Source organism: Berghia stephanieae, chromosome 3 (assembly GCF_034508935.2).
Source record: "Berghia stephanieae isolate SIO BIC M18660-M18661 chromosome 3, UCSD_Bste_1.3, whole genome shotgun sequence".
NCBI lineage: Eukaryota > Metazoa > Mollusca > Gastropoda > Nudibranchia > Aeolidiidae > Berghia > Berghia stephanieae.
The window spans coordinates 81,211,734-81,232,497 of record NC_088362.1 but is presented as its reverse complement, the minus strand read 5'-3'; the positions used below and the strand labels follow the sequence as shown (position 1 = coordinate 81,232,497).

The 20,764-nt window shown below is 37.7% G+C and overlaps 2 protein-coding genes across 6 annotated transcripts in view; both read left to right on the top strand.

The window, feature by feature from the left end:
- The window catches only part of LOC144968581 (mitochondrial amidoxime-reducing component 1-like), a 22,254-nt gene extending 6,536 nt beyond the window's left edge, over positions 1–15,718 (top strand). For 4 of the 5 annotated variants that reach the window (XM_078907078.1, XM_078907081.1, XM_078907079.1 and 1 more), the window contains 7 exons: positions 61–173; positions 1,016–1,192; positions 1,559–1,733; positions 3,510–3,650; positions 4,599–4,663; positions 5,326–5,400; positions 6,471–7,837. In XM_078907078.1, the coding sequence (XP_078763204.1) occupies positions 61–173; positions 1,016–1,192; positions 1,559–1,733; positions 3,510–3,650; positions 4,599–4,663; positions 5,326–5,400; positions 6,471–6,585 (861 nt within the window). In that variant the 3' untranslated portion in view covers positions 6,586–7,837. Of the gene's footprint in view, positions 1–60; positions 174–1,015; positions 1,193–1,558; positions 1,734–3,509; positions 3,651–4,598; positions 4,664–5,325; positions 5,401–6,470; positions 7,838–15,594 lie in introns of those variants that run through there. The other variant, XM_078907082.1, reaches the window with a different exon arrangement.
- A 131-nt stretch (positions 15,719–15,849) lies between these two features.
- Positions 15,850–20,760, top strand: LOC144968582 (uncharacterized). The gene is made up of 2 exons (XM_078907084.1): positions 15,850–16,788; positions 20,518–20,760. The coding sequence occupies exon 1, from the start codon at positions 15,850–15,852 to the stop codon at positions 16,738–16,740; it is 891 nt and encodes a 296-aa protein (XP_078763210.1). The 3' UTR covers positions 16,741–16,788; positions 20,518–20,760.
- Positions 20,761–20,764: the final 4 nt, after the last annotated feature.

Sequence of the window (20,764 nt, the reverse complement as noted above, 5' to 3'; positions counted from 1 at the left end):
AATTGGACGTTTTTCAACTATCTGACTCTACTCTTTTTCATATTATAATATTCTCATAAGGTAGGAAAAGTGTCCGATCTCGTGTCCTTTCCTATGAAGTCTTGCAAGGGGATACACCACACAGATGCTTTATGTACAGATGTTGGATTGGAAAAGGACGGGTTGGTTGATAGGTAAGAGGTTCAACAATAGGGAAGAAAAGTCGTGACGTCACAACCTCTGCTCTTCTGGTTCCTAAATCCTTAGAAATGTGTATGTAACCAGTCCTTCGGAGGACACAAAATGAATCGATTCCAAATTGAATCATAAGGTGGCATAATTATTTTAGTAGCAGAGTACATAGGCAGATTCTAAGAATTACGGGACGTAAAAGGGCGAAGACCGGGGGGGGGGGTCTTTATTGACGACCAGCCTATAATCAGACTAGAAAATAAGATGCCATCACTTTGTAACCAGAAGATCATTTAATTTACACAAGGTATGTATTCAATCCTCCGGAAGAGTAGTTTAACACTTTCAATGAGATAGGAACCATTTTTTACATCATACTTTTTTTCCCTATTTACTGGTCAAGATTACAATATTATATTAATAATCGAGTTAGATACACTTCCGACTGAAAAACGCTAAATTGTGAATTTATAAGTAGAGATATTCGATAGAAAATTTGGCGGGTAGTTTATTTGGTGTAAGAATCCCGAATATCTTTAAAAAATATTTCGATAATATTCACCATATTATTATTCCAGTATTATTTCTGTTTAAGCTTTTAAAAAATACAAAAACATGAAAACAACTAAAGCAAAAAAAAAAAAAAAAAAAGGCAACAGTAAAACAAGAGTACAATTTAAAAATAAAAATAAGATCAAGAAGTACTCGTCCATTAAGATCCAACAGTAATATTATATTATGATTATAAAACAAAAATCATCATTCCAACGAATGATGTATTAAAAAAAATAGAAACACAAAACAGAACATTTTACATTAATGTTTTAACTTTTTTCCCACCAAGACACTGGATGTTGATAGGGGAGCACGAAAAACACTTTAACATGCGACTGGAGCCACGCCTGACATTAGTCCAGTGCCAAAGTATGGGAGACATCTTGCGTCTTACAGCGCCAGGCATGGAACCGCTCGACCTCCCAAAACGACCAGACTTGAGTAAGGCCAAAATAATTGATAAAATGTGAGTCTTTTTTAAAAAAGTAGTTATCCATTCACCAAGAAACCGTAAAAAAAAAAAACACACACAAAAAAAAATAGTCATTCAGAGCCGGAGTTTATCCCGATTTCTATAACGTTAAAAGGACATTATTAATTGCTTGCTATCTGTTGGATAAGACAGATACACTCACAAAAAAACATCTATTTATATGAGTTATGTAAAGTTTGTAATCCTTTGAAATAAATATCCTTTGAAGAAAAAAATCCCAACAAAACCAAAAATACAATACGAGGGTCGTGGTAGGTACTTGAAAGATACACAGTAGTCTTATGAATCCATGAAAAAAATACACGCAAACATAAAATTAACTCATTGTTAATTTACCAGAGTCCACGACCAACCAATTCGAGTGGTGGATTGCGGAGAACACGCCAATGAGTGGTTCAGTCGATACCTTGGTGGAAAGAAGGTCCAAATGGTGTCTTCCAGCGAGGAACTCTGTACCAGGGATGTTGCAACCAAAGCTAGAAACTGGGAGAATACGGCCAGGGCAGGGGACAAGGTATGGATGGTATGGGGTGGGGAGGGGAAATGGATAAAGCTTTGTACTTTCACTCGGGGACCCGCTGTCAGGCTGTCAGAATTTCGTTGTTTGTATTTTTTTCCCCCTTTAGCAAGTAATTTTAGCTCCTACCTCTCACTTTGTGCAATGCACTGCGGATGACGCCAGATTAATATCGGTCTTTTCTGGAGATAGACCCCAAAAGAAAAATTTCCAATGAAGTAGATTTCTCTTTTATTTTTATTTTTTAATTATCTTTTGGTTACCTGCTAATACGCATGACTTTTAAATACGTAGTATCTGGTCTATATGTGAGGCACCTTCTGTCGATTTACTTTTTTCGTAGTGCTGTTACTTCTTGTTTGCAATGTAAAGCAAATCGACATTACGGGCCATAGATGCTGTGCGCTTGGCAAAGATACTCACAACATTGCCGTCCGGAAATATAACGGACCAACACATAAAACTGTGTGTAACCGTGAACGCATATTATAGTCTGCTGGTTAATACAGTTGTTAGAATTACTGATAAACACGGATGGCAAAAAACAATAACAAAGACCCGAGTGACGTAAACTTCGTTCTATCTATACACAGGAAACTCAAATAACAAAATACATTTTATTGTAAAATGAAAATTCTGTATCAATCTCCGTCATTGCCTACAGATAGAACGAAGTTGACGTCACTCAGGTCTTGGTTACTGTTTTTTGTCATCCATTTTAAAGGCTTCATGAACATTTCATGGTACTTTATTTATCCCCCCCCCCCCCCCAAAAGACAACCTTGAGCTTTTACCTATATATATATACATATATATATATATATATATATATATATATATATATATATATATATATATATATATATAGCGCGATATCCACTAAACGTGCTCAAAGGGCTTAACAAAACGTCCCTAACCTAAAGCAACAAGTAACATGTAGTACGAGACTGTTAGGCGATATTACAATTTTTCCGACAGAGACAGCGCTGTTAACGGCAAAGTACTCATTTTACACCTGAGTCCGTGAGAGAATGTGAGTAAAGAGCCTTTTTCAGGAACTCAACTATGCGCCGAGCGAGGCTTGAACCCTGGACCTTCTGATCCGAAGGCGAGTGTCATATCACAAGATCAAATAGGCCAAATAGAACAGAATATTCAGTTCATAAAAGCAGCATAATATCTTTCTCTCTTTACTTTTTTTTAGGATAAACTTTCTTATATTATATGTTTGCTGATTTGTCAAAACACGTCGGATATCGCACGAGCTAACTCTAAGGTAGATAGTTTCAATTAAGCGGTGAGAACTGAAATTGTTTCCAAACTTAAAGTCGTGCTATGGTCAGGAACTCGATGCGGAAAGCCAAAACAAGTTAAAAATTGTATAATAATAATATGAGATTCGAATTTTTCTGACATCCGACGACTTTTGCGGATTCATCACAATATTATCAGTCATTATCTATAATTTGGTACTTATTTACATCTGAGTAACGCATATATATATATATATATATATATAATATATATATATATATATATATATATATAAAATATGTATATATATATATATATATATATATATATATATATATATATATATATATATATATATACGCTTTGCGATCATTTTCAATCATCCCGTCACTAACTAAACACATAGATGTATTACTTTACTTTGTTAGAAGAAGCGACACCATTCTGTACGATCATCAACATCAATATTTGTTTTCTTTATCACAAAATAAAGATAACGATGTTTGACATTCCTCTCAGACTGTGTTTAACTTCCTCACCTCCTATATGATGACCACAACAGCTTCCCTGACGGACGTCAACAGCAAGCTGACCAAGCAAGTCGACATGGACAACTTTCGACCAAACATTGTAGTGGACAACGATATCCCATATGACGAGGTACAAGTAAAAAATGTCAAAAGTTATAGTTATAGTCAAACTTGGTTCGGTTCCCTCCCTCTGTCGTTATTCTGTTTAATACATATAAAATAAAACCAAAAGAAAAAAGAAAAAAAAACAAGACAAACAAAACCTACTGAAAAAAAAGAGAAAGAACCAAAAAAACAACAAACAAAAAAAAAATAAAACAAAAAAAAAAAATAAAACCCAACCACAAAAAAAAACCAACAAGAAAACAAATTTTAAAAAAACAACAACACGAAAATAAAAACCACAAACCAACAGAATCCCCCCCCCCCCCCACCCCCCCCAAACCACCAAGAGAGAAAAAAAATGGTAAATGACATGACCGGATATTTTTGTTTGATTTTTAGGGTTTTATGGCGCTTGCACCACATTTAGGTCATATCGGCGCCAGTAAAAAGGAAGAAAATTGGATAGTAAAAACATTCTAGGTGTACAAGTTAAAGGACTTGAGAAAAAAAGTAAGACAAAGGGGAATGATTCATATAGGGAACAGATGTAGATTCCAAGAGCACACTATCAGTGTACGGTACTTAGTTTTGAGATCATCTCAACGTCTCATCCAGATAGCAGCACACGATGTCACTAAGAGGAATACACTCAAATGGTTACAGATCAAATGTTAAAACCAAAGGAAAAAAATAGTACATAACAGAGAGGTGATTTACAATGAAAAGAAAAAAAAATCATCTCCCAAAATTATAACTATACATTCGACTGTTTCCATCTCAGTCAAGGCCAGGGATGGGAGGTCGGGAGCCCCACCTAGAAAGAGAGAGAGAGAGAGAGAGAGAGAGAGAGAGAGAGAGAGAGAGAGAGAGAGACTAGTATCTTCATTCCTAGAGACATAAAATAAGTCTTGTAATAGTATGCATTTTCACATGACTTTTATACTTCTGAAATATATATTTGTTTGACCAACAGGACAACTGGGAGGAAATCAGAATAGGGGAAAATATCTTGTTTCATTCTGTGGAGCCATGTCTCAGGTCAGTCGTCATTGGAAATGTACTATAATCTACGTCACTTAGGTAGGAAGTAGACTTTTAAAACCTGCTCAGTGGCTTTTCTATAATTGAGAGAAAACTGCTATTTTTGTTATTTTATTTATAGTTTATAGAGTGACTTAACAAGTTAATTACCGTACTATAGAAATATATGTATTTAAAAGTTTGGCCAGAAAACTCTTCCTGCAAGTATCGATCGATTTAAATAAGCCTCATCCTGGCAAAAATAGCGAGGTCTATCAGGAGAAAATAAAACCACTAGAGGACACAGGCGTCTGTCGCAGTGCAGTTCCCAAAAATGAATTATAAGAGCTAAGTTTCTCCTTCAGGGGAAAACGAGATGCTGACATTGGAGCATAACACTGGGTCCCCCAGTGGAAGTCCACTGGGCCATGTTGAGCTCAACTTCCTCAAATACAGACCCTGCAAAATCCACTTGGTATAGATTATTGATAATGAATGAAGCCACTTAAGACCAAAGATAAAGTGTTAAAGAACAGTTGTTGATCTTTTAATTCATGAATCCTCCCACCATCCTCTCTCTCTCTCTCTCTCTCTCTCTCTCTCTCTCTCTCTCTCTCTCTCTCTCTCTCTCTCTTTCTCTCTCTCCCTCACCCCACCGCTTCAATTTTCTGAATTTCCAGGTGCATCATTACAACAATTGATCCAAACACAGCCGTTAAGGATAAAGAAATGCAGCCATTAAAGATTTTGAGAAGGTTGGTTTTTCACATGCACGTCACTGATTTTTCATCAATGGGTTTTATGGCGTTTACGACATTTTTAGGTCATTTAATTTCAGCACCAATAAAGGGTGCAGATGGGATTCTCAATAGCTCAGGTAATTCAAAATTTTCCGAAGGGAATCTCTACCACTTGCATAAATACATTACCTTTTTAAACACTATTGCAATGGTTTAGATTATGTGACTTTGAATCTATAGACATTTAATGGTGCTTACAAGTCTACAACGTTTCAGTGCCAAAGAAAAAGTATACGGCACACAACACAAACTATCAAATTTTAACTTCCGTCCCTGCAACGCTCCTGGGTCACCGACCCCAAGGAACAATCTACCCCGTACCAAGTGTATGGACACCAAAATCAAATAAACATTTATTTAAAAAAAAAATAAAAATAATTAAAAAATAAATAAAGTAAAGTAAAAACAAGAATTACCAAAAAATCTCAACAAAAAAGAGACCGACCCCCCCCCCCCCAAAAAAAAAAAATAATTAAAAATTAAAAAATTAATTTTTAAAAAAAGATCACCCCCTTCCCCCCCCCCCCCCCAAAAAAAAAAAAAAAAAACAAAAAACAAAAAACAAACAAACAAACCCAAAAATAAAACAACAACAAAAACAAAAACAAAAAGAAAAACCAAACCTCAGCTTTCATATTGCACAATATCCACCAAATTTGGTCAAAGCGCTTTACAAGGATCTTCCAAACCAAAAGCAATACTCTAATGGGCAATTCCCCAGTTAGGTAGTAGGCACCAATACAATTTTTTTTTCTCTCGGCAGAAACATTGTTATTAGCCAGCAGGTGTCCTTAAATACCTGACTGCAATGAGAGAATATGAGTAAAGAGCCCTTTTCAAGGACTCAACTTTGTGCCGCCCACATCGGGACTTAAACCAGGGACCTACAGTCGGACGACGGGTGCCATACAACAGCACAACAAAGCCAAACAAATAATCTGGTAATGTATATGTAATCAGCACTAAACCAAATAATTGTTATACACATCGACTTTACAATAAAATATAACCTGTTTTCCTTCCAGCTTCCGATGTCGCCCTCCTTATGGTCCAGGCCCAGTGTTTGGTGTGTATATTTCTAATGACACAACTGGAAGAATACGTGTTGGAGATCCAGTGTATGCCAAACGAAAACTTTGACCACAACGTAATAGAAGGATGACTTCATAATATGTCATTCTGTGAAAAGTAAATTCCAACAAGTTTCTAAACAACTGGCAATAAATACATAGTCATACAAAAATAACGATAATGATTGATGATTGATGATGATGATGATGATGATGATGATGATGATGATGGTGATGATGATGATGATGATGATGATGATATAACAAGAAAATAATCATCATAATTTTTCATGTACAGTTTATCCTAAATAAATAATATGCAAGAAAATTTAAGAGAAAACACTGGTTTACAATTCAATTTTTTAAATCATTTTATTTCATTCCCTAAGTCCATGCTACATCCAGCGATGAAATTCTACTTTATGTAAATACATCTAACTATGTAACAAACACAACAAGACTTCAATTTTCTGAAAACAATAGTCTCTGTCTTAGTTGGTGTCACAAACTAAAATTTCATTATAGAATTAGCAAAAAATAAATTACAAGGTCAAATGTGACTTCCCAAACCATGGGGAATACACTTTACATTGTATTTATCAAAATCGGGAAATAGGTTTTTAAACCTTTTTTAAAAATGAATTTTGAAGAAAAATAAATTTTGTTTAGGGAAAGAAAAAAATAAGCTTTGTTTACATATTGTTTACAATGCGCTTTTACCTGAAACAGGTAGCAGATCCAATTTTTATATTGTAACCGTCAAAGGCTGCTGATTTTTCGTATAGTTTTTCACCAATAACATAAATTCAAGAGAAAGAAAGACTGTTCAAAGAGACCTCATTTTTTATTATTTGTAAAGAAACATTCACCTGCTGACCAGCAGTAGTTTGGGATATGTAAGCTTAGAGCCCTTAGAGCTCCAAGAATCACCAACATGCCCAAAGTGCAACCAAGCACCACAAGATGCAAACCACCTCGTACTAGATTGCCCAGAGACAAAACTGGAAGGGGGATTTGAAACCATCAACAAATGTGATGATGACTTTCGAACCTGGATTGATACCTTGAACATAGAAGTATAGCGGAACGATACTACTAGAACCCTTAAACGATGAGTCTGGACGGCTTTATAACATACAACTGACCGGAAATCTACCATTATATAAATTTGGCACCAGAATGGATTTTTGAAAACAGAAAACCAAATTGTCGGAGCATTTGCTGCATTAGCAAAAGGGTTAATTTTGACCCTCGGATAAGTTCAAGACTCTCTCTCTCTCTCTCTCTCTCTCTCTCTCTCTCTCTCTCTCTCTCTCTCTCTCTCTCTCTCTCTCTCTCTCTCTCTCTCTCTCTCCCGCCTTGATTCTCCTGTCCTTCCAATAGTGCGCGGCGGCCGGTGATCGAACTCGGAAGCAATAACCGTACCGCTGAGCCAAACTGCCCCTGAAAAATCTCTGGTTTGTCTGTAAAGCATGGTAACTGTTTCACAAACAATGATCACCGATAGAATGATAGATTACAGATCGATTCCCGTCTCAGTCTATCAACCTTTTGGAGAAAGCAAAGCAAAAATACAACCTACAACCCGCCTTTCCTCGCCCTGCCCCCGCCCCTGCCCCCACTATCTCCTACGTCTTTTACATTTTCATCAGCCCCCCCCCCCCCCCAACAACTACCTTTTTACTCAGACGCAGTGGCTATTTTTACAGTCCCGTAAAGATGGTTCTCGGGACTATTTTTACAGTCCCGTAAAGATGGTTCTCGGGGCTATTTTTACAGTCCCGTAAAGACGGTTCTCATGGCTATTTTTACGGCGTTGATGCGATTCTGTTCAATTATCCGCATAGTTATAGATTATCATCTTTTTGCAGTATTCACAAAACTTCACATATCATTTCTCCCGATATTTAGATGTACAGATCTAGAGGCGGTGAATGAAAGCAAAATTAATTTCATTTAACATATTTAGATCTAAAGCTAAAACTAAAATATACAAACAATTAATGTGAAGTCAAATCTCTTAGCGATTTTTACGGTACTGTCATTTTTATTACATATAATTTTTTTTTTTTTTTGCATAAGTTATGTTTGCAGTACAGAACAGCCCATTTTCTATCATCAGTGGGCAGGTTTTAGGTTGTATGTCTTGATTTTTTTTTGGTCAAACATACATAATATAGATCTATTATCAAACACTGAAAGTATATTTAGTTCCTGCTTGAGTCGACACCCCTCAAGATATAACACTTTACAGGTTGGCTTTTGTTTACACTTTACCAGTAAAACCAGTCAGGAAGGACTAACGGTTTACACAATTTTAAAAGACGTAGACGTCTAACATTCAGGGTGCAGTCTTCTCACGTGAGAGTGGGTTTGAATCCAATTTCAGAAAAGAGGCCGTTCACAAACCAATTGGACACATTTTGGCCAAAATTTTAGAACCCCCCCCCCCCCCTCCCAACCATATTGTGAACAAATGACTACCCTCCCCCCCCCTCCCCCCCAATGTGGATGTCCATGGTAAAGATGCACATTGCGAAACACCTCGTGCTTAAATATTGTTCTTTTGAATAATATTAAAAAAAAAAAAGAAAGTAAATAATGATGATGATTCTCTACCATGGGCTGTCATGATCCAAAAGAATAGAGGTGCCCAAGACTGATCCTCATTGGGGCGCCGAGGTGGAGAGGGCATTTTTACTTTGGTCCCACCATCGCGTTGCTTCTTCTCCTTTACCGATTGACCGAGTGTTTGTTCCGACCAGACAAGAGTGGTCGCTGTATTGCTCCTCCCTTCCCAGTTAGGAGGTTGTTTTATTGTTCTCCGCCAAAGCGGTGTTCACCTTGTGGTCAGACCAAGGTTGTGGTTGCCCTGGGTCAGACCCCCCTCTGCCTAGGCTTTGAGGTACCACAAGGGAAAGAGATAGATAGAGAAAAAGATAAAGGAAAAATTGAGAGAGAGAGAGAGAGAGAGAGAGAGAGAGAGAGAGAGAGAGAGAGAGAGAGAGAGAGAGAGAGAGATAGAAAAAGAAAGAGATTGAGAAAGAATGAAAGAAAGAGAGAGAGAGAGAGAGAGAGAAAGAAAGAGATTGAGAAAGAATGAAAGAGAGAGAGAGAGAGAGAGAGAGAGAGAGAGAGAGAAAATGAGAGATAGGGAAAGAAAGAAAGAAAGAAAGAAAGGGATAGAGAAAGAATGAAAGAAAGAGTGAGAGAGAGAAACAAAGAAAGAATGTAGAAAGACCGGGAGAGAGAGAGAGAGAGAGAGAGAGAGAGAGAGAGAGAGAGAGAGAGAGAGAGAGAGAGGAATAGAGAAAGAAAGAGATTGGGAAAGAATGAAAGAAAGAAAGAGGGAGAGAGATAGACAAAAAGAGAAAGTAAAAAGAAAGAGAGAAGAGAGAGAAAGAGAAAGAAAGAAAGACATAGAGAAAGAATGAAAGAAAGAGGAGAGAGAGGAGAGAGAGAGAGAGAGAGAGAGAGAGAGAGAGAGAGAGAGAGAGAGAGAGAGAGAGGCTGCTAACAAGCTGTTATCTCAGTCATTTGTTCCATAGTTGAGTTTGAAGGCGTTCTGTTCATAGTGCCCACATTGAGAGGCCTTGTTCTGCTTTTGATATTTACGAACACCGATTCTGATTTTGTTTTAATGTCAAGCTTTAATACTGAGAGATTCGTTGTTGTTGCAACCAACACCCCACCGTACCTATCTCCTCTGTCTTTCCTGAACACGTTGAAATCTGTTTCTGGTGGAAATATTTCGCTGTCCTTTATTTCAGAATGTAGCCACGTTTCAGTACCTATGATTATGTCTGGTTTTATCTCTGATATCAATTTCCAAAATTCGGGTAGTTTTGGAGTTATGCTTTGAAAGTTTATGGTCATAGTTCTAAACATGTTTCTCAGTTCACCATTTCCATCACTGTTAGTTTGCCCGTTTGCTATATTAAGCGCGTTATTATTTGAGTTGATTTGGTTATTGATTCTTTTTACTTCATTTGGCCTCATATTGACCCTTCTTCCCCTCTTTGCTGTAATTTAGATGGCAGAAAGCAACAGGTTATGATTTTAGATAAACTTTCTCGTCAACATACATTGTCTTTTGGTGTTCCTCAAGGCTCTGTTTTGGGTCCAATACTTTTTGTTTTGTATACTTCTCCATTATCTAATGTCATCACTCGTCATGGGCTGCGCTATCATCTCTATGCAGATGATACGCAACTTTATGCTACTGATAAAACTAAAAATCTCGAAAATATTGTGAAACGTGTGGAAGAATGTGTGACGGATGTAAAAGAGTGGATGGATGCAAACAAGTTGAAAATGAATGAGTCAAAAACAGAAGTGATGATTGTGGGAAATAGAGGGCAGTTGAAGGTGAATGATGGTCTTGAGGTGTTGATTGGGGGTGAAAAGATCAAAGTTTCAAAGACTGTGAAAAATTTGGGTGTCTATTTTGATTCAGAAATGAGAATGTCAGCTCACATTTCTACTCTCTGTAAATTTTATACTTTCAATTGAAGAAAATCATTTCGATCCGTCAGTATATTGCAATTGGAACATGTAAAACATTGGTTGTTTCCCTCATTTTTTCGAAACTAGATTATTGTAACTCCCTGCTTGTCACTTGCCAGGCTTCTATTAAACAATTACAACTACTGCAAAACAGTGCAGCAAGTTTAGTTTTTGGCAAAAAAAGATTTGATCATGCAATCCCTTCGTTGGCCTCTCTCCACTGGTTGCCCATTGAAAAGCGCACATATTATTACAAAGCAGCGTGTCTTGTTTATAAGTGTTTGACTGGTATAGCACAGGCATATCTCACAGATCACGTGGTCATGTGTAAATTTGTAAATTACACTTTAAGATCATGTAATGACCAAACGAAAATTTCGGAAAAAAGATCAAGAACAAAATTTGGTGATAGATCGTTTGCTTGTTTCGGCCCCAAGATTTGGAATGAACTACCACGTGGTCTGAGGGAGTGCAAGTCTTTACCTACCTTTAAAAAGAATCTCAAGGCACATTTTTACTGTATTTGTTTTTATTGACTCTATGAATCCTTGATTTGGCTATGAATTATTATTATTAATTATTTTTTTTCACTTAAAATTGATATTTATATTGTAAAGTGCCCAGAGCTTGTGTTTTACATGAGAATGAGCGCTATATAAATGTGTATTATTTTTTATTATTATTATTATTATTATTATTATTATTATTATTATTATTATTATTATTATTATTATTATTATTATTATTATATTATTATATCATTATTGTCTTATTTTCACAAGTCATGGTCTCATTATGTTTACTTAAGTCTTGCATACCATCAAAATGATCAGCTGTTGTCATTGTGTTTTGTTGATATGTTGATGTGTTCTATTGGCATGTTGTTGTGAGTGTCGTTGACTGGTATGTTGATCACAGTCATAGGCCCTGGGCACCGTTGTGTGTTATCTACTTTGAGTACTTTGAGTGCTCGATTAGAATGAAAGGGCGGTGGTCTGTGACCTATTTGAATATTTTATTTGTCTTCGTTTCCGCACACCACCAAGATTTTGGTTGTAGTTGGTCGTAGCCGCTGGCTATTTTACCGTGATACCGAGACGATTCTGTGTCATACCAAATGTTGTCGTAATTCGGATAAAAGTAGATATGGTACATCGTGATTAAAAATCTTAACGTAAATGTAAACAATAAATGTCTAATAAAATATTTCAAACACTGGGATCTACACCACTAAAATGTTAATTTATTTTAAAATCCTCTATGAATTTCCAAGAAATATGTATCACAGTATAGAATAAAACTTTATAAAACGACTGTATTCCAGACTTTTGTTTTAGAAATCAATAAAAAAAAATCACACATTTAGGGAGAGAAATAACAATACGTCTGCTGGTTAGGCAAACTACATATCTAAAAAATCAAACATTCTCTCACCGTACTCAGGTGTAAACAGTGTTCCTTCACAGTTTGCCTTGTCTTTTTGAAAACAATGGACGTGATAAGGGATTCCGGATAATATTTGTCATTTAGACGGCCCTATATGTGTAATAGGGTTACGAATACCTTATTGTTAGTCTGGTTGTGTGTTTGTTGAATTTTAAATCATGTTTCGTAGCTCCCAAATCCCTGGGTGCCAGTATGTCTGTGTGTTGATTGTTAACTTTTAACCAGGTTTCTTAGATCTCAAATACCTGGGTAGCAGTCTTTTTGAGGGTTCTTTCATCATTTGTAACTCCCACATTTCTGGTTGTCATTTGGTATAATAGTGGGATTTGAACCAGGGACCGTAGCATTGTACTGTGTGTTTGATGGAATGTCTGATTGTGATTCTACGCAAGATTGCATTCATTCAATTGTATCGTGTTACAGTTACATGGCGTCCTGTTGTATGAAAGTGTGAACTAACACTCCCTTTCTCTCTCTCTCTCCCCTCTCTCTCTCTCTCTCTCTCACACACACACTTTTCTCTCTCTCTCTCTATCTTCTCTATCTATCTATCTATCTATCTATCTATCTATCTATCTATCTATCTATTTACCTATTCATATATCTATCTATATCTATCTGATTGTTGGGTTATGCACTAGTTGATTTATTATTTTAATGTTGTAGAAGAGATAATATAAGATGTTAGCGAATACAAGCACATATATATTCATTTTTCATTTTTTGAAATCTTTTGATTTGCATTGTCTCAAATGTGTGACAGTATTGTTAATCTAAATTACTGGAATTACTGAATAATCAATTTTGTTTATGAGTTTTGATTGTTCGCATGAAATTGTGAATGTGTTCAATGTATTTGATTTATGTCACGAGCATTGTTAATATGAATATTAATCGATGGAGATTGTATATATTAATATTTGATGCTGGAATTACCTTGCTGATTATTCGTCTGAGCTCTCTCTCTCTCTCTCTCTCATGTTTTTCTTCATCTACCTATCTGTCCTTCCCTCTTCCTGTCTCTCTGACTCATACCTACGTTCCTAAGACTGTTTGGTTCTGATGTTATCTCCTTTGTGGTACATCCCTGTGCGCTCATTGGTGAGAAATGTATTGAATTTGAATATTCATGCGTGGTAGACGCTAACGTTATATCCGTCTTTTGTGTATTTGTATATTTGTGAGTAGAATGTGTTTATCATTTCCCCTCATTTCCAATCTCTCTAAGTTGCAGCGATTGGAGGAGAGCGTAGTTACCTTATTTGGACATAGCCATCCCTTTTGGGTGGAAAGCTTGGTTTTTATCGAATTTTATGTGGTTAAAGTTAGCAGCTCTTTCAACATTTCTTTATATGGAAACTAAAATTCCACCAGGGCTCTCCACCCACGTACCTTTTAGGCCGTTATAAAGAGCAGCAGTTCTGTGCAACTTCACTCTTGCTTTTACTTTATTAAACGATATATTATTTTAGTGTAACTTAAGTTACTTTGCTTATTTTATTCCTTAGTTTATCTCTGTGTTTTTAATTCCTCTTTTCCAAGGTGAGTTGCTGCCAGAATATTTCTTATACTAAATTTATAATGTTAAGATTTCAGAGATTGTTAATAATAATAATAATAATAATAATAATAATACTAATAATAATAATAATAATAATAATAATAATAATGATAATAATAATAATAATAATAATAATAATAATAATAATAATAATAATAATAATAATAATAATAATAATAATAATAATAATAATAATACTGGAATTATGCTATATATGATGATTTTGAGATTTGATGTTTTTGTCTTACATGCTATTGATAATGATAACGTTGTGAGTACGTTGGTTAGTCTTATCTTGGAAGGTATGGTGTTGCCTCTGGATGGTAACCATGTCCTTGTTTCTGGGGCGATATATGTTTTACGGGAGATAATTACATTGAATTGTCTTTATGGTGATGGGGGAGAAACGTTGGTTGTTTTGTGGCGGCTCGGGGCCGTTTATTTGATGCGTAAAAGACGTATCGGACATAACCTTCGTTGGCTCTCTGGCTTCATCATGTAATCAGGCCTGACTCGTAATTACGTGGGAGATCGCTGATGACGTCGTCTCTAATACGACAGAAGTCATGTTAAACCGCTGACATACGCTGTATGTCAGTCATGTACTCACACGTTACTCATTGACTCTGGAGGTGTAATTGATGATTACAGGAAAATAGAGTGAGTTACATATTGGTGACTCACGTTCCGTTGTGGTCTTTAATAAAGTTAGTTTTAGCGTTAGGTTTATGCTGACTTTTTGATGAAATGATATTCTGGTATCATAATATGATTATATTGGATAATACTAAATGCTTATATTGGTGAACATATGTTGTTATTGTCATAATGATTTGGATATAGGATATTGTTCGTTATCATTGTTGTTTATCATTATATACATTTATACATCTTTTGTATTGATGGTATTAATAATAATCATTGTAATTGTTGGTGATGAGTAATGAGAGAGGAATGTTGGTTGTTCTGGGGCGGCTGGGGGCCGTATATATTTGATGCGTATTTAGACGCATCTGACATAACCTTTGGTTGCTCTCTGGTCTCATCAGATGATTGTGATGATTATAATATGATGGCGATGATGATGATGATGATGATGATGATGATGATGATGATGTTGGTGTTGGTGATGTGATGATGATGATGATGATGATGATGATGATGATAATGTGGTGGTGATGATGATGATGATGAGGATGAGGATGATGATGATGCTGATGTGATGGTGATGATGATGATGATGATGGTGATGATGATGACGACGACGATGATATTGTGACGCGGACAGCGTCGATGGTGACGACGACAGTTGGTATAATGTTGTGAGTCGTGATCGCTGTCGCGTGACGAATGATTGCTACCTACAGTGTGTGTGACTGTGTAGCGCATGTAGTGTAATTGTTGTCGTTATTGTTGTTATCGTCATTGCATGTTGATCATTGTTTGATCAAAAATGGACTCTTGCTTTTACTTTATTAAACGATATATTATTTTAGTGTAACTTAAGTTACTTTGCTTATTTTATTCCTTAGTTTATCTCTGTGTTTTTAATTCCTCTTTTCCAAGAGTCAACAATCCATCTGGGAACCGGGACGTGGCTTGATCGAATACCCCTAGGCAGATAGAGGCCACGTTTACTTAGTACCTTCAACTACAACTCCTCCTCCTGCTCTCTCGAAGTTTCCGCTTCCAAAAACTTTATAACATCTTTATTTCTTCAATTCATGATTTTGCGCCAACATCCTGCGCATAACATATATACACCCATCAAGTAAAATATTTTACAACCCTACTACATTTGGGGCTCGTCCGGGATCTACGATGGAAAAAACACGAAAACTCTTTAGCGAACTGTCAAATGAAGAAAAACAGAAACTCTTATCCGAATTTCAAGGAGGAGCAGCGAACATCATATATGTGAAACCACAGTCTCATCATCTGCCTTCTTTCAACGGGCAAAGTTTTCAACAATTCAGAAGAGAAGTGACCGCTCTCCAAGTAGAACACAATGAAGAAACAGTTTTAACGGCGGTCAAGCGGGCTGTCAAAGGCCCAGCTGCAACTACTTTATTTGCCTTAGGAGATCCACCACTGGCCTTGGTCTACGGTGAATGTCGTCCTCTCGCGTCCTTACAAGCTGAATACTTCAGTACCCGACAGCGACCAAGAGAGACAGCCGTCCAGTTTGCACAACGACTCGAGAAAACCATGGGTGAGATGATGGAGAAGTACTACATGGAAATTTCGGCAGACCAAGCTAGACGGTGGTTGGCCGATCAATTCTACGAAGGTCTACTGACTCCCTGCCGGTCCGCTCTTCATTTTAAGAAGGATCAAGGAGCCGACTTCGAAGAACTTTTAAAAACGGCGAGGGAAATCGAAATAGAGTGCTCGTCATCAAGAGGGATCGTCTCAGCGCCCGTGAGAGAAGACCAGCCAAAGCAACCAGAGGAGGGTAGGACCGGCGGCAGATGGAGGCCTGGATCCCCCCGTGGGTCCAGACGTGGAGATGTGGAAACGGCGTCCGGAAGTGATCGCGGCCCTCAGCAGATGTCATCCGTGGAGAGTGTCCTGGGAGAGGTCCTGAAGCAGATATCGACCCTATCTGCGAGATTGGATCGAGTGGACAGAAGAAAACGGATGGACGTTTGCTGGCAATGCCAACAGACAGGACACATCCGCCGGAACTGCCCAAACGCCAGACGCCTGTGAGTTGTGGGGCTACAGCAAGCGGCCGTCTCAAAGGGAGCCTCACAACACGTGAGTTAGTTGTAAATAATTTAGAAATGAGTTGTTTAGTTGATACCGGTAGTCTAGTGTCAGTAATTAGTAAGAAAATGTTTAAAATGTTAGGATTAGATTTATTACCTTTAGAAGAATTAGAAGTTAAGACAGCAGCTGGGATTAGTTTACCTTATTTGGGGATGGTTCAGGTTGAGGTGAAAGAACATTTTGGAGGGCCTGGGTGTGATCTGTTATGCTTAGTGGGTGAAGATGATAACTTAGATTTAATTTTGGGAACACATTTTCTAGAAACAATACCTCGGGGTTGGAGTAAAGACAGGTTTTGGTCTAACATGAGGGCATTGATGGGTAAAAAACCTGTAGGTAGCATTGCCACATCAATGTCTGTCAGTGTGGCTCCTAAGCATACAGTTACAATAGCATGTATAGCACATAGCAGGTCTCCCTTACCTAAAACAATGGTTATTGAACCTTATAAGGGGGCAAACATACAATTTAGACCTGTTATTACTAAGGTGAGGTCTGGTAAGATGTGGCAGCGCCTTCATGTCAATATATGTAATTTGACCGCTGACACAGTAAATATTGCGGCGAAGACTAGAATAGGACACATGGAATGTGCTACACCCATGCACCGACATGCCAAAGAATTAAGAGATGACCTGACAAGAGAAGACTTGATTAGTAGGCTTAGCGACATTCCAGATAATATTACACCAGAACAGAAATTAGAGATAGAGAAAACATTAACAGAATTTCAGAACACATTTTCTAAACATGATTTAGACTTAGGACACACAACACTAGTACAGCACCACATCCCACTCACCTCAGACAAACCATTTAAGGTACCGTATAGAAAAATACCACACAACATGATAGACGAATTAAGGGCACATATAAAAGAGTTATTAGACATGGATGTCATTCAGCCTTCCTCTAGTCCATATGCCTCAGGAGTGGTTCTGGTGCGCAAACGTGACGGGAGTTTGCGGTTTTGTATTGATTTGCGGCAATTGAATAAATTGACCATTCCGGACGCATATGCGCTACCAAGAATTGAGGACATACTTGACTCTATGTCTGGTGCGAAGTATTTTAGCTCTCTAGATCTTAAATTTGGATATTATCAGTTAGAAGTTGCGCCCGAAGACAGACATAAGACTGCTTTTAGAGTAGGGGGTATTGGGTTCTTTGAATGTAAAAGAATGCCTTTTGATGCACAAGGAGCCCCAGCAACTTTTCAGCGTTTAATTGAGAGGGTGCTTGGGGATGATTTGATGAAAGGCGTACTCGTATATATATTGACGACATATTAATTTATTCAAAGACAGTTGACGAACACATACAGCTCCTTAGGAAAGTTTTGACACGGTTACAGGAAGCACACCTTAAACTCAAGCCATCTAAATGTAACCTTTTAAGATCATCAGTTAATTTCTTAGGACACACAGTATCAGGGGAGGGGGTATCAACTTCGACAGACAAAATAGAGGCAGTAATTAGTTGGCCTAGACCAGAAACTGTGAAACAATTGCAAGCCTTGCTACATCAGCGCCAATAGAGGGTGCAGATGGGGTTCTCAATAGCCCAGTTAATTCAAATTTTTCCCCAAGGGAATCTCTACCACTTGCAGAAATACATTAACTTTTCTCTTTCTTTTATTTTTTAAAACACAATTGCAATGGTTTATATATGTAAGTTTGAATCTATAGACATTTAATGGTGCTTACATTTTTACAGCGCCGGTTAAAAAGCACACAACACAAACTACCAAATTTTCAGTTCCTTCCCTGCAAAGCTCTTGGGTCACCGACCCCTGTACCTAGTTTCTGGCCACCAAAATCACACACCACAAATCCACACCCGCCAAACATAAACAAAAAACAAAAAAGAACTATCTACAACTCTCCAAAAAAGACCCCCCCCCCTCCCCCCCCCCCAAAACAAAACAAAACAAAAACCAAACTTGAGCTTTCAAATTGCACAATACCCACTAAATGTGGTCAAAGCGCTTTACAAAGATCCTCCAAACCAAAAGCAACACTGGATGGACAAGACCCCAGTTAGGCACCATTACAATTTTTCTCTCTCGGTAGATGCATTGTTATTATTAGCCAGGTACTCATTAAATACCTAGCTGCGATAGGAAAATGAGAGTAAATAGCTCTTTTCAAGGACTCAGCTTTTCCCATCCACATCGGGACTTAAACCAGGGACCTACAGTCGGACGACGGGTGCCATACAACAGCACCACAAAGTCAAACAAATAATCTGGTAATGTACGAGGGCTCTTTCAGAAATAACCGAAAAATGCCCATTGCTCATCAACCAGTGGAGATTTTTTAATTCTGTAAACGACATGATATTCCTTATTTCCTTACGGATATTCCCAGAAATTATGAAGTGCATCATTTTGCACAATGAATTTCTAGACGATTTTAAAGATGGCGGCCCACCTTGAAACTTGGTCAAAGGAGGAAATCAGAGCTGTCATACGTTTTTTGAACGCCAAAAGTCCGAATCCTACCGAAATTCATAAAGAACTTCAGAGTGTATATGGTGAGCATGTTATAAGCCGTACACAAGTCTATCACTGGTGTAATTTGTTTGAAGCCGGCCATTCCGACTTGACAGACAAGGAAGGGAGAGGGCGTTCAATAACTGCGACGTCAGAAGACAATGTGAAGCAAGTTGATGAGCTTATTCGTCAAGACAGGAGGTTGAAACTTCATGAAATCGTAAGCAGTCTTGAAATTTCGGAAACTTCTGCCCATAGAATTGTATTTGATGAACTTGGCTACAGAAAAGTCAGTGCAAGATGGGTTCCTAAGCAATTGACAGACAATCATAAAGAACAAAGATTGGACATCTGCAGGGAACTTTTGAGAAGAAGCAAGAGCTCACGCAGGTTCACGGGCATACTGCCAACGCCTGCGGAGACTTTCTAGGGTACGATGTGACTTTTCTTGACAGCATAGTCACCGGTGATGAGACTTGGTTGCACCATTGCACCCCAGAAACAAAGCAAGATTCGATGACATGGAAACATCCATCCTCACCTGTCGCGAAGAAATTCAAAGTCATGCGGTCAGCAAAGAAAATAATGGGAACTGTTTTCTGGGACAGTCGTTGTGTTATTCTGTTCGAAACCTTACAACCTGGAGAAACAATCAATGCTGCAAGGTACTGCCAAACTCTTGACAAGCTTAGGGAGGCATTCGCAGAAAGCGCCCAGGGCAGTTGACCAACGGGGTCATTTTGCAACACGACAACGCTACACCCCACACAGCACGAGTGACGCAAGGTTGGCTAGAGAAATATGGATGGGAGATTTTGCCACACCCACCACACAGTCCAGACCTCGCACCATCTGATTATCACCTCTTTGGGCCACTGAAACGTGAGCTGGCAGGAAAGTGCTTTGATGTCGATGAAGAGCTTGTTGACCATGTGCGGAAATGGCTACAAAACCTTGACGGAAATTTCCTCTGAGAGTGTATCTATTCCATGGTGCGGCGTTGGCAGAAGTGTGTCGACAGACTTGGCTGTTACGTAGAGAAATGAAGGACGAGTCAAGGTATGAACACGTGCAAGAATTTTGTTGATAGCATAAAAAACGCGGATTTTACAAGCATTTTTCGGTTAATTATGAAAGAGCCCTCGTAGATGTAATCAGCACTGAACCAAATAATTGTTATACACATCGGCTTTACAATAAAACATAACCTATTTTCTTTCCAGCTTCAGATGTCGCCCTCAGCATGGTCCATGCCCAGTGTTTGGTGTGTATCCTTCTAATGACACAACTGGAAGAGTACGGGTTGGAGATCTACTATCACATTATCTCATTCTTCTGTAGTGTTTCATTCATCCTGTTTTGTTGATAAAAGGGAAACCTGGATTGTCCATTTTTTTTGTTTTCGTATATTAAATTGAAGCTTACATTCAATTTCACATTACTATTTAATAAAATTTAAGAGAAAACACT